The following is a 12,319-nucleotide window of genomic DNA, read 5'->3' as shown; positions in this document are numbered from 1 at the left end:
GAGTGTCCAAAATCCTCATAAGAATAAATTATTCCCCTACCTTAAAAGTCACAACAATGTGTAATATATTCTTCAGGTATCATTCTTTTTAGTATTAACGGAAGTAATCCTTTCAGTACCTACCATTGAACAGGTAAAATTACTAAAAATTATATAGGTACCAATGAGAGACTTACTTAGTTGGAACTTAGGAATGCATAATTTCATACATACAACTATCATGGGCAGGGGCGCAACAACAGGGGGGGTAAGGGTATTTTGCCCCCCCCCCCTTCTGAAACCTTGAAGTGGGGGTAAACGGGGGCAAAGAAAGTGAGGTGTAATCAATTTTTAGATAATAAAACTGCTTAAATAGCACCATTTTCCACCTTGAAATACAAATTTTCCCAGGGGAGGACCTCTGGACCACCCACTTCAATAGGGGGGATCGATGATTCTTTATAAAAAGGTATATTTACCCGCTTTGGAAATTTAGTTGTTGCGCCCCTGATCATGGGGTTACTGTGATAAAAATATCTTCCAGTGTAAACTATTAAAATGAGGCCCTAAAAACACCAACTTTGCAGTTAAAAAGATACATATAAAAAAATTCATCCGCAAAAGTGAAAATGTGTCAAGCTTTACATTTTGATTCTATATGGAATGATTAGCCCCAGACTTTCTCTACTCATACTAAAGCATTAGCTGAATAATTTAGCTGATTTAATTATTGATAAAAACTTACGAAACGGCGGTTACAAGCCGTGAAGATATTGTGTTGAGGTTGCCGTGCTGCGGGGGTTGCGTCCCACGCTCCCACCCCTGAGCGGGGCAAAGCGACGCGACGACTGACGCGGCTCCGGCAGCTACGCGCCGCCGTAGACCACGCTTCTCGCGGGAAGTACGCGCAGCGCAGAAACGACTCGGGCTGAGATTTGCGCCATAGTCGCATGACAAATGATAACAAGATTTTATTTAATAATTATCAATTAAGAATTATACAACAAGCTTTTAGAACACATCTGGCAAACCAATATACACTTGGCAAGAACGGAAGCACGCATCAACACTCGATAGCCGCGTGAATGGCTATCGATCCATCGACCTGGAAGTTCGTTCTCCACGCTACACTTCTCTGCACTGACAATGTGTTTATGGAAAGCACACGCTATCTGGGGCGGGCGTCAATGTGGCATAACGACCTGTGCGACAGAGGAGCACCGACGGTTGGCATCAAATTAAACCCTTATTTTTGTGTCGCGAAATTTCTGCCTAATACATTCAATATAAAATTCATGTAAATAATGTTTAGACCTGATGTGTATTCCTTTTAAACATGGCCTAAACCACACGAATAGTTACTTCACATTTTGGCCTGAAGACTACTTCTATAGTAGTGAATGGCTGGTAGGAGCTCGTCCAAATCCATGTCTGCCTTCACATGGGCTATAATATGTGTATCTGCACTGTGGAGTCCTTCACCATTACTCAACAGATAACCATTCCAGCAATAGTTTCTTTTTTTCTTTAAATCCCTTCCTGCAGCCAACCTGGGACGACATGACCTCTGGTCTAGGATGAGGAAGGACAACGTACACCACCAGGTTATGGTTCTGAAACGACTTGCTACGCACTGCCTCGTGTGTGTGCCATACAAGTGTCATGTCAATTTGGAAGAAATAAAATTCTTGGGGCACAATGTCAGTGCCAAGAGATGATATACACTCACCGACCAGTTAGCCCTCATTGACTAAAAACATGTTTCGTTATCTGGTTTGTAATAGCATCAATCTAGAACTGTGATAATAAACATTTCCTTGCCTACCTGTTGTTCTTTTCGACTCCGGGAGTAAGACTTTGTTCCTTTTAACCCTGTTTAAATTTTAGTATTTGTTTGTTGGCAATGTTGGTAAACTATGATGTGTTCTATGGCTAGTGAAATGTAAATATTTTATATTGTTTAGGTTTTTTCCCCATCAGTATAGTTTTGTGGCGGCGTGTGTGTAATTTTTAAAATGCTGTTGTGAATTTTTCTTCTTCTTTTTTTACATGTACTTGTATTTGGAGTGACTGAATGTATAACTATTTTTGTACGGTCTTGATTAGATGCAATGTCATAAGCAACATTTACCAGTTTAATTCAATTGTAGAATACATCCGTTTATGTTCAACAAATTTTTTTGAAATGTGTAGCGAAAATGTGAAGAATTGGTGCAGTTGTGTTTTCAGTGCGCTTGGTGTTGTGTTGGGCCTTGGTGCCTTTGTTGTATTTTTCGGAATATTCAAGAATTATGAAGCAGGTATATGGAGTATTATGTCAGGTAAATGATTTATTATAAATAATATTCTTGGCGTTAATAACGAAAATTTTTTTTCTAATATTTACTTATATATTTATTGAAATAAATATTATTGAAATGAATTATGTTCTTAATGCCACAAAACATTGTGTTATAGATCTTTCTGACTAGTCCACCACCCTCCCATTTCATTTCTCTACGCCAATTCGTGTCCCCCCCCTCCATCGCAATTCTGTTCGTGATTTAAGATCTGTGGCACCTTGCTTCCTGTAGCAAGAGTGAATCAGTGCGTAGGAGAGCCACATTTACCTGCAGCATTTTAGCATTTAAATTGAATAATAATCTAAACAACCAATGCTGCATGTAGATGTGTGTACCTTTCTCACTTCCCTCCCGGTACTTCAGAAAGCAGTCTACTTCATATTTGTGACAAGAACTTAACTAACAAAAAATTGTTATAGGTAAATGGGGTAATATTCTAACGTTGTGGCTTTTCTGGAAATGATTAATAAAAATTCTGAAAATACTTTTTTCAAACACAAAAGATGTTCCTCTATTTACCCTGAAAACTGTATCTTTAGATTCCTATTAGTTTCTGAGAAATCACCATTTATAGCTTACATTACAATATCGATGCATTAATGTAGCCTTTGCCATTTTTTTTTAAACTTTTTTTTAATTTGGAGTCTCACATGATCGGCAAACCTAACATTTACAACAGCCCATTCCGTGCATGTTCAGTATAAATATTACGAGATTAGTCGTTTAGATTAGGTTAGCTCCATTGAAAAATACTTTAAAATATTGTGGATGGTTGTTTAGGTTGGTATAGCCAGTGGCGTAGCAGGCGGGTGGCAGGGATGGCCCCCGCCAGGGGCGCCGGAGCAGGGGGTGGGCACTGCCGCGACGTTTTCGCATTACTGAACCCTCCCCTGCTCCCTCTTTCTCTATTAAACCAAGTCTGGCCAGGGGCGCCAGTCACCTTAGCTACGCCACTGGCTATAGCTACATTAAAAATACTGTGGAATTTTTTTAATAGTTACTTAGGGCATTGCAACGTAGCGTAGCCACCAGTTCAAATAAGCCCATTCCGTGGCCTGAACAGTCCCGAAGTTCACGGGAGGTTGCCGAAGTTCGCAGCTCACACGAGCAACTTCGGTAGCTGGTAAAGGAACGCACGAGAGCGAGAACGTTTGGTGTGAACGGAGGGTCGGGTGTTGCAGCGGTCGTCGCCGCGGTGCTCCTGCACCTGAGCTGCCTGGCGCTGAGGGGCCGCCTGGACTCGTGGCACACCCCGGACTCCCTGCGCAGCATCGCCTGGCTGGGGGGCATCAACGTGGTCGTGGGGCTGTCGGGCCTCGTCTGGAACGTCGTCCGCACCGCCGTCTACCACACCCGTGAGTGCCCCGTCCCGCCCCGTCTTCGTGAATAGGAACCTCGAAATCGTTTTCCGTACCAAAACCCGCAATTTTTTTTCCGCGCTGAGGTTGTTTGGTGTCAGGGAAACGTAATTCTGTATAGTTGCTGTAACACCAGGGTCTCTCATTTCATCCATAGAAATACTGTTAAGCTCGAACGTGACTCGATCGAATAAATGCAATATTCCGTTTCGTCCGGAATACGCAGTTGTAGGATGTGTTCCGTCTGGCTTTGTCGACGTGCCTCTAATATGTAGAAACGACTGCAGGCTGGTTAGGATTGAGCCTAGGGCTGCAGATTTGGGGACCAATTTTTTTTTTTGCTTCCTCATAGAAATAAAAAAAAAGATTTCTGCATGTCGGTTTTCTGTTTTCTGGTGTTAGACGTCTGCAACAAACTTTGCCGATGACTTCCCCCTCTTCCTTGTCATTGCACGTTCCGTGAATCCGTGTAGCAAACTTCCATATTCTAGAGTAAAACAGCTAGTTTGCCGAACCCCAACCAGTAATCGGCCTCTGTGCCCTCTGCCCACATGATTTCGAGCTTCGATTAGCTTAAAAATATACCCAAAAAATTACTTCACGTGCAATTTCAACGAAATTGTTGGATTGTAGAAATAATGTAGGACATGAAAATTGTAGAGGCAAGGGTGGCAAAAACTTTACAGCCCATAACTTTGAAAATTTGTAAATCCGCCACTGTCCAGAGTAGGTGCGCTTCCGAAGTTACGCTTACTTGGCGTGATGAAGAACAAAGATTAATTTACCATCTAAATAATTAATAGAATTGGATTAATAAAAGGTCTGGTGCGATATCTTGAATACAGTTAATAAAATTTAAAAAAAAAAAATTCTCAATATCCAATACTAATATAAACATGTACATATAATTAATTTTATTTTAATTTAGTAAAATAATTGAGATGCATTTTAATTAATAAAGAAAATTAATAAATTTTTGTGTTTGGTTAATATTATGTTCTTGGGGGTATTTTGTGATGTTACAATTAATTTTTCTACCTCTTGGTAGTGGTTAAAGTAGTGGTTCTTATAAGAACGGCTCTGGTCCGAGCGAACGACTACGTTGCTTGTTTCCGCCGCGGGGCAGCCGTGCTGCCGGTGGAGGACAGCTCCGCGATAGCCGCGGTGTGGGCGCTCATGGTGGCCAAGTGGGGGCTGCTGGTGGCGCTGAGCGGCCGGCGGTACTCCCTCCGGCTGCTGGAGGGGGAAGGCACCCCGCTGCTGCCACCGGCGGCGCGGGCCAGGCCTAGGTCCCCGCCCCCCCGCGGTGGGGGAGGGGGAGACGTCACGGGGGGCCCGGCCGTCCTGCGCTGGACCTCGTCGGACGCCTACTTCGTCCACGACTGAGCGGCCGCCGCTCGCCCTGCACCGCCTACGCCCGACGCCGAACCGGCTCGTTTGTCGAAAGAACCTTAAAAAAAAAAAACGCCGGCACGTTCTTGTAGGGTCGCGTAACTTTGTGTCTCTTCTGGAAAGCCAGGTAAAAGTCGACTGATTTTTATTTCAAAAAACCTTTACTTTATAAAAGTCGTGGAAATCCCTCGGTGGTGGCGAAGTGAGGGCGAAACGTAGCGTCCCGGTACGCCGCCGTCACCCGGACTTTTTAAACGCGTTATTTTTAGTGCGTGGTCACACGTGATTTTAAATGGCGTATGCGAGGTTCTGTATGGACTGGAGCAGCTTCTAAGGATGGTGGAGACTGGATTGTTTTTATTTATTTCTTTCAGAATTTTAACAAAATAGGTAAATGTTTTTTTTTTTTTTTTTTTTTTAAATCACCAGGGAAATGTGTAATTTTGGTTGTGGAAAGTCAGGGAAAAGTCGGGGAATTTTTTCTATAGATGTGTGTGGACACCTTGAGTAAAGTAAGTGTGGTGCCCAGGTTTCACAACTTTGAATCTGTTTTTGTGCCTCTTGTCACGATGCAGGAAGCGGGTGATGATATTGACATTAGCGTACGCCATCATCGGAGGTACGGAAATTTCGCGGATTCATTCGGCATCAAGCTAGAATGAGAACCTCCTGTGTTCATGATTGGACCGCAGTTGTTTGGACACGCCCCTCTGCGACCGTGAGCCGACGAGGCCCAGCTGGGGGAAAAACAAGCGAATCAGGTTGTGCCGATTAAGAACAAAAAGTTTCTCGCTGAGAAACCGGCCAGTGGAAAGGCAAAAACGTTGGTGGAGCGGTAGGTAAGGCTTTGAAATTTTTTCCTGGCGCCAAAAACAAATTCACGAAATTTCCAGGTCTTTAGTCACTATCATCAATATCATCACCATAAACTGCTTCCAAGCTGTGGCCGGATCAGTAAAGTAAATGCCTCCATCTTTGTCTCTCCTTTCACCATTCCTCCTCCGTCACTCTCGTCCATTCTTTTTCTCTCTCCTGCACTCCTTTATCTGCTCTTCCCGTCTCCTCCTTGGTACCTTGAGGCTTTCTTCCTGTGTATTTCAACTGCATCATTTTCCTAGGCAGTCCTCTCTCTTCTTAAGTCTGGACATGGCCATACCATCTCGTTCTTGCCCAGTTCAAAGTGCCTGGTGTGTCAAAATTCAACTTAACATTTAACAATTTTATCAAAAGATGTTGCCTGGTGGTAGAACTTTGAGCTTGCTTGACGAACCCATGTGCCATTCTACAGTTGGCATCACTCACAGGAGTCAAGAATCATTTTGTTTTGGGAGATGGGACCAGAAAATGAGTGTGCATTGATGTATTTTTAAGTTTTAGTAAATTTCCAAAATTAATTCAGTACCAGACAACAGTGATTTTACAAGGTGGGGAAAAAATTTGTCTGCCAACACTGTTTGTTTGAAGTACTTCTTCAAATTACTTAACTTTCTTTAATGAAAGGAAATTTTTTTTAGTAAGTGACAGCAACTGTTACGTCAGATACTACCTTTTTTTGGTTCTCGTTATGCGCTCTGCTATGTAAACCCAGACATGTTTTTTTAAATATCGCTTTAAAACAAAAATAACTCAGTGTGATGCTACAGAATAACGTGGTTCTGAAAAGAGAATAAAAAATGTTATTAAAGTTTGTGTTTTTTGGTTTTAAAAATTTAAGTGCTGTAAAACACTTAAAAAAATGTTCCTACAATAACATGACACATATTTTCCATTAATCAGAAATATTTTTAAAATTATTCTTTAAATGTAATAGGAAAAATGGGGTGAATCTATGTAGGGTAAATCTGACTTAAAATTTATAGTAAAAAAAAACTTTTTTCTCACTTTTATATTATTTTAATTAATTAAATAGGGGACGAACTGTTGCTTATAAAATTGGCAATAATAAAATAAAATTCTGTTTGAAATAACTATTATATAACTAACGAACAAAATTTGTTTTCATTCTTTTTAAGTTCTAAATATGAATTAAAACTTTTTTTTTCCGTAAAAAAATAATTTTTATTTAAGTAAATGTGTTTTTGATTGTTGTTTGAGCATGTATTTACCAAGGTTTTTACATGAATCAAAATAGGTTTTAGAGCCACTTCTGGATGAAATTGAGGTAGATTTTTTTTATAAAATAATTTATTAATGGTTAAAACAATTTTTTTTGAAATATTTAAACAGAGTTGATTTACTACATCAGTAAACTCTCGTACTGTAAAAATTTTCCACAGATTTACTTCACTTTCACCTTATCCTGCAATGTTTTGGTATGTAACATCTTGGCTTTCAGTATACAGCATTAGAAGGAGTAATTTTGTGAATCGACGGAAGTTGCACGGAACGGAAATGTAACATCCACGGAGCTGCCATCTGTGGCAGATGGCGTGAACCAATGTTCACGACGCCAAAGTAAATTTAAAGTATTAACTATTTAATTAATTTTTTTACAAAATGAGAAGTATTTTAATAAAGTTCCTTGTCTAAAATCAGGTCCAAATCTGGGGTCTAGTATTATTTTTTAATGTCTTTTTTTCCGTTTTTATCTTAACCGTTTCATTACGTAGTTTAAAATTTCTGTCTGCTAAGCAAATGATTCGATAGTCGGACGTAGCTGCTCTGGTAGCAAATTTTACGGGCGGGTATATTCTTATCAAGAAATGAAGTTGAAAACACATTTGCATGTATTTATTGGTTGGTGCATTATTTTAAACAATTCTACATTAAATTTCATGTTCGAGTTTTGTATGATAAATGTACGTATTTGGAACACGAGAACACATGTATTCGCTCGTTACCGAGGTTTAGATGTTGCACATCTCTGACTAGTACTGAAAGACTCGATCACATTTTTTTTTTAAAGTGGTATGGGTTTGTGTGTTGCTTGTGGCTAAAGAGCCAGTGTACCGGAGGTTGCTGAGGCAAAGTTAGCCCAAGTCGAGAAATACTTTGTTTTAGCCGCATCGTGCAAAATTTGATTCTGGATTCATCCAAATACAAGAGACTGAGTAGATTAGTAGATTATGTGATATTTTTCACACTATAGAGGCCGTGTTTAAATGTTGCATGCTTATTACTAGCCGTAATGTAAACTTACCCGTATCATGATTCCTCTATCGGTAGGTGCACCTGTATTTTGTGGAAACACTGTAGTGCTCACCAACACTGTTGCGTTTTCTCAGAGTTATGGCTAGGGGCAGGTACGTTTCATGAAGAAAAAAAAAAATTCTGAATGATCACCAGACCGCAATACGGTATGCCCGTGCCAGCGATTTCTTCCTTGTAATTGGTGATTGCCCTTGTACTAGTCCGCAAGTACGGAGATTTGTATGCGTTGGAACGTTTGGACACAGAGCCTGCTCTAACAGTCAGTGATAACCGAAACCTTTGCTGTCAGATTAAAAGTAGTGGTTCCTATTCCTATTCCTATTCCTAGTCCATAGAAGTTAGGCCGGGTTTATAAACTACTCAAGAAAACGCAATCACGCAAAAAAATTTATAAAAAACATTTTTAAATATTCATTTGTAAACCACGCAACAGAAAAAAAAAATGCACCATTGACCAACTTTAAACTTCTTGCTTTTCGGTTTGCGTTTTCACATTCCCTATTTGAAAGGAGTGTTCCGAAAACTTTTTTATAGATGCAGATGTTAACATGCGTAGAAGTCCAAGTTATTGTTTCTACTATGTACATGACATTTTCACATGTTAAACTTTCGCACAATGTAAAAAAAATAACTTTTTTAAAACAAATTATTCTAAATTTAGTATGTTGTCATGAAAACAATAATCAACAAAAGATTTCTGTTGTTTTACAATTTCAAGCTGTAGGATTTTGTGACATTGCATGTTTTGTAAATGACTGATTTTCTTTCATTGGTTATTGTGGCATTATTGCATTTTTGAGTTTTTTTTTTTATAAACCCGGCCTTGCCCGTAGCTGTTAACGGTGTTTGATTTCACTGGTTTTGAGACAGTTTGGTTTGTAGAGCGAGTTGCTTAACAGTGCAACATGACGAGCTCAGCCCAACCAGAGTGTTGGGTGAGCATTCGACGTTGGTTTTGACGAAAGATGACGAAGTATCACAACTCATTGGGACTCTGTGCTAGTGTCGGCAATCAGAGCCACTTTGAATATCGTGATGATACGAACATCACATTAATCAATATTTAAATATACATATCTTAAAACCGACTAGTAAAAATTGGTTGTTAATATTACATAGTTACGAGTATTGAGCATGAAGTTTTCATAGTATATGAAATATAATATATTTGTTTTCCACGCTTTAAGCTGAAAATTCTAGATCAGGAATTTTATCTGATTACCTATGTTTTCATCACGTGGAAACTAGGTTGATTTTTTCAATACAAATAATAAAACTTAAATAATAAATTATTTCAATGTGTACTCCAAACAAGTATTTATTAAAAACAGTAAAATTAGACCCTTTTAGCTCAAAGCAATCGTGTGTTTGTAAAGAAGCCATAAACAACTGTATGCAGAAGATAATTTCAAGATACCTACAGATTTGTTACCATGCAAGAGTTACTATTCTGAGTTTTGTGTGAAAGCAAACTGGGATTGAAAATATCCGCTATCTTCTGTTGTGTATGTGCGGTAGAACTTGTAGCTGTAATGTAAGTCAACTATGGTTTTTGAGTAGAGACATTATTTTTGTGTTATTTTATAAATATTATTTCAGTTACTACATGACAAAGTATATGTATACTGCTATTATAGTACGAGCATGTCGCTTAGATTACTTGAATATGTAATAATTATCATTGTAATGTAGAAAAAGCATGCTATTTTAAGCTAGAATCATATGGCAATCCCAGTATTTGGGTCTTATAACGAACACAAGGCTTGCCCTATGAGCAACAACAGCATAACTCCAAAGCATTACATGTGTATGGCGGACATACAAAATGGTCACTGCCTGCCACGTATCCTATATTTCAGTATTTATTTATGTATTTTTATGTTTGTGTTTAATTTTTTTTTGTGTGTGTGTTCCTTGGGTTTCAAGATTTTTAGCCTACAAGTCGACTTGTCACCAAAAATGTGGTTTTTTAGTAGTTTGAATTATTTTGGATGTGGTAAAGGATAATTATTTAACTTGTGATTTGGTGATCTTGAATTTATACCGTTTGTGTTATCGGTGTATTTAGAGAATGGTGTTGATGTACAAAGTGTGTTCCTCATGTTTCAATCGGGAAAAAATTCTAATAGCACCATGTGGTGCCACATGAAAAAAAAATATTTTATCGTGAAATGTCTTAAAATCTGATCGTAACGAAAATGCCCATATTGCGTCGCACGCCTTAACTACTTCGTAACTGTTACGTCTCAAAGACATAAGTGTGCATTGTATGTTGTCAGCGTGCTGATTCGGGCTCTTGGTCCTTTCCGTTCATTGTAACTCGCGACCCAGTTACGGTAGCGTGGTAATTCAGGTGCATGTGTAGATAATAATTTGCCTGCCCTTAATGATTTTTACTGACGTTAAATAAAAGTAAGGGCTTCGTACAGATGTGTATGTATACATTAAAAGCATGATCAAACATCTATAGTCTTTGGCACTAATACATAGTATGTACTTCCATTTTCTTATGTGCTCATATTGCCATTTACCGTAAACCAGCATTGAACATTCCTGGGCATACCCGTTCCTCCCTACTTGCAAGCTGGCTTTATGCGCCTGTGTATATGCTGCAGAATCTCTCGTGTTATTTGATATTTGTAATTTATACTGTCTTGGAGCTAAACCTTATTTTTTCGTGTTCCAACTACGAAAGATATTTGTTTAATTCTGTACCTCAGAACCAAACAGCTCTAAGTCATAATTGGGCAACTTGACGGGAGGGTAAAAACAAATGCTCTTTTTAATGATTCTGGGTTTACAATCAACTTCAATTTGCATATGTCCATAGAGAAGGAACTTTTAATTAATTTCTTCCTAATGGGGGGGGGGGGGGGGGGGGGGACTATTTCCCACAGTCTCCGGTACATAACATTGTCAATGGACTTCTGTTTGTCTGACTTGACTAAAAGTTTTGGACTTAGCTCTTACAACTCTTGCTGAATTCTTATACAACATTTTTTTGAATTGAAACTTATTTGGGAGCGATGAGAGTAAAATTTCAAGGCCGAATTGTAATGCAATGTTTTCGTGAAGCATTGTTGTGAAACGTTTCTGAAGTAAAAATGACAGAAAAAAGGTACTTGGCTAAAGAGTAAGTAATAATTTTTATTCATTTTTAATAGTTTATTTTATTTTTAATTAAATTTCTAATTAATATAAAAAAAAGTTAGGATTCTTAAATACTTCAAAAAGAAATGAAAGCCAAAAACCCCCGCTCTGTGCTAACTTGTTTCCTATCGTTGTGCAAAATGGCATTTCAATAGTTTAAATAGTTAACCAATAATTAACAATTAAATTAAATGCTTAGGTTAGTTAGTGACCTTAATACTATAGATTTGTGTAAACTCTCAGGTAGGTTAGCTACGTTTAAAATATTGTAAACAACGTGTGAATAGTTACTTACATACGTTACATATTTCAGTTACCGTAAAGCTATAAAATTCAACATTAGTGTAAAAAATCGAGGAAGATATAAATTAAACAATTTAACGTATATTTTGGCTATAATGATATAATTCTGATCCTTTAAATAATATTTTTTAATACTATCATGATATGCTAATGAGTTGAGGTTTGAATTGCCAAAGAAGTTATGGTCAGTGACAGTTATGGACAGTGGCTTTAGACTTTGCGTGGTTCTGGGCTATTTGCCGTTACGGAACACAATGTTTCGAAGAGGGGTTTACCGGGGTTGCCTGAGGGGTGTGAGTAATACCTCCCAGTCCCTGACACCCTCACCCCCCCCCCCCCCCCCCCAGAAAATTTGCAAACTAAACTCTTTAAAACAAAGTCCTTTTAAGCCAATCTGGAACTTAAATTTCAACAGTATCTTTGCTCAATTATCTCTAGAATTTTTTTAATTTGTTTAATTATTCACTGGTTGTTTTTATAAATTCTTAACAGTCAAATTTGGGTAAACTCGCGTTATTATTTGAGGCAATAAAACCAAAGAAACCTTTTCTTGTGTGAAATCATGAATTGACCGCCACTTTAAATAGCATGTCAGAAGGGGAAAAAAAATTAAAGTTCTTTTTTTTTCTCTAATAATATCCTAAT

At 38.4% G+C, this 12,319-nt stretch overlaps 1 protein-coding gene across 1 annotated transcript; it reads left to right on the top strand.

Moving 5' to 3' along the window:
* Positions 1-1,890: 1,890 nt before the first annotated feature.
* Positions 1,891-11,092, top strand: LOC134541088 (uncharacterized). The gene is made up of 3 exons (XM_063384243.1): positions 1,891-2,300; positions 3,503-3,676; positions 4,806-11,092. Exons 1-3 carry the CDS (start codon positions 2,054-2,056, stop codon positions 5,063-5,065), a joined length of 681 nt encoding a protein of 226 aa, XP_063240313.1. The 5' UTR covers positions 1,891-2,053; the 3' UTR covers positions 5,066-11,092.
* The last annotated feature ends 1,227 nt before the right edge of the window (positions 11,093-12,319 follow it).

Source organism: Bacillus rossius, chromosome 18, assembly GCF_032445375.1.
Source record: "Bacillus rossius redtenbacheri isolate Brsri chromosome 18, Brsri_v3, whole genome shotgun sequence".
In the NCBI taxonomy this organism is placed as follows: domain Eukaryota; kingdom Metazoa; phylum Arthropoda; class Insecta; order Phasmatodea; family Bacillidae; genus Bacillus; species Bacillus rossius.
Note: the sequence above shows the minus strand (reverse complement) of the source record. Positions and strands in the feature narration are given on the sequence as shown.

Bases quoted from the DNA above. Each gene is read 5' to 3' on its own strand.
- LOC134541088 (XM_063384243.1), top strand. From the start codon at position 2,054: ATGTATAACTATTTTTGTACGGTCTTGATTAGATGCAATGTCATAAGC. The intron at 2,301-3,502 runs GTAAATGATTTA...CGGGTGTTGCAG, and splicing joins TATATGGAGTATTATGTCAG to CGGTCGTCGCCGCGGTGCTC. The intron at 3,677-4,805 runs GTGAGTGCCCCG...GCCGCGGGGCAG, and splicing joins CACCGCCGTCTACCACACCC to CCGTGCTGCCGGTGGAGGAC.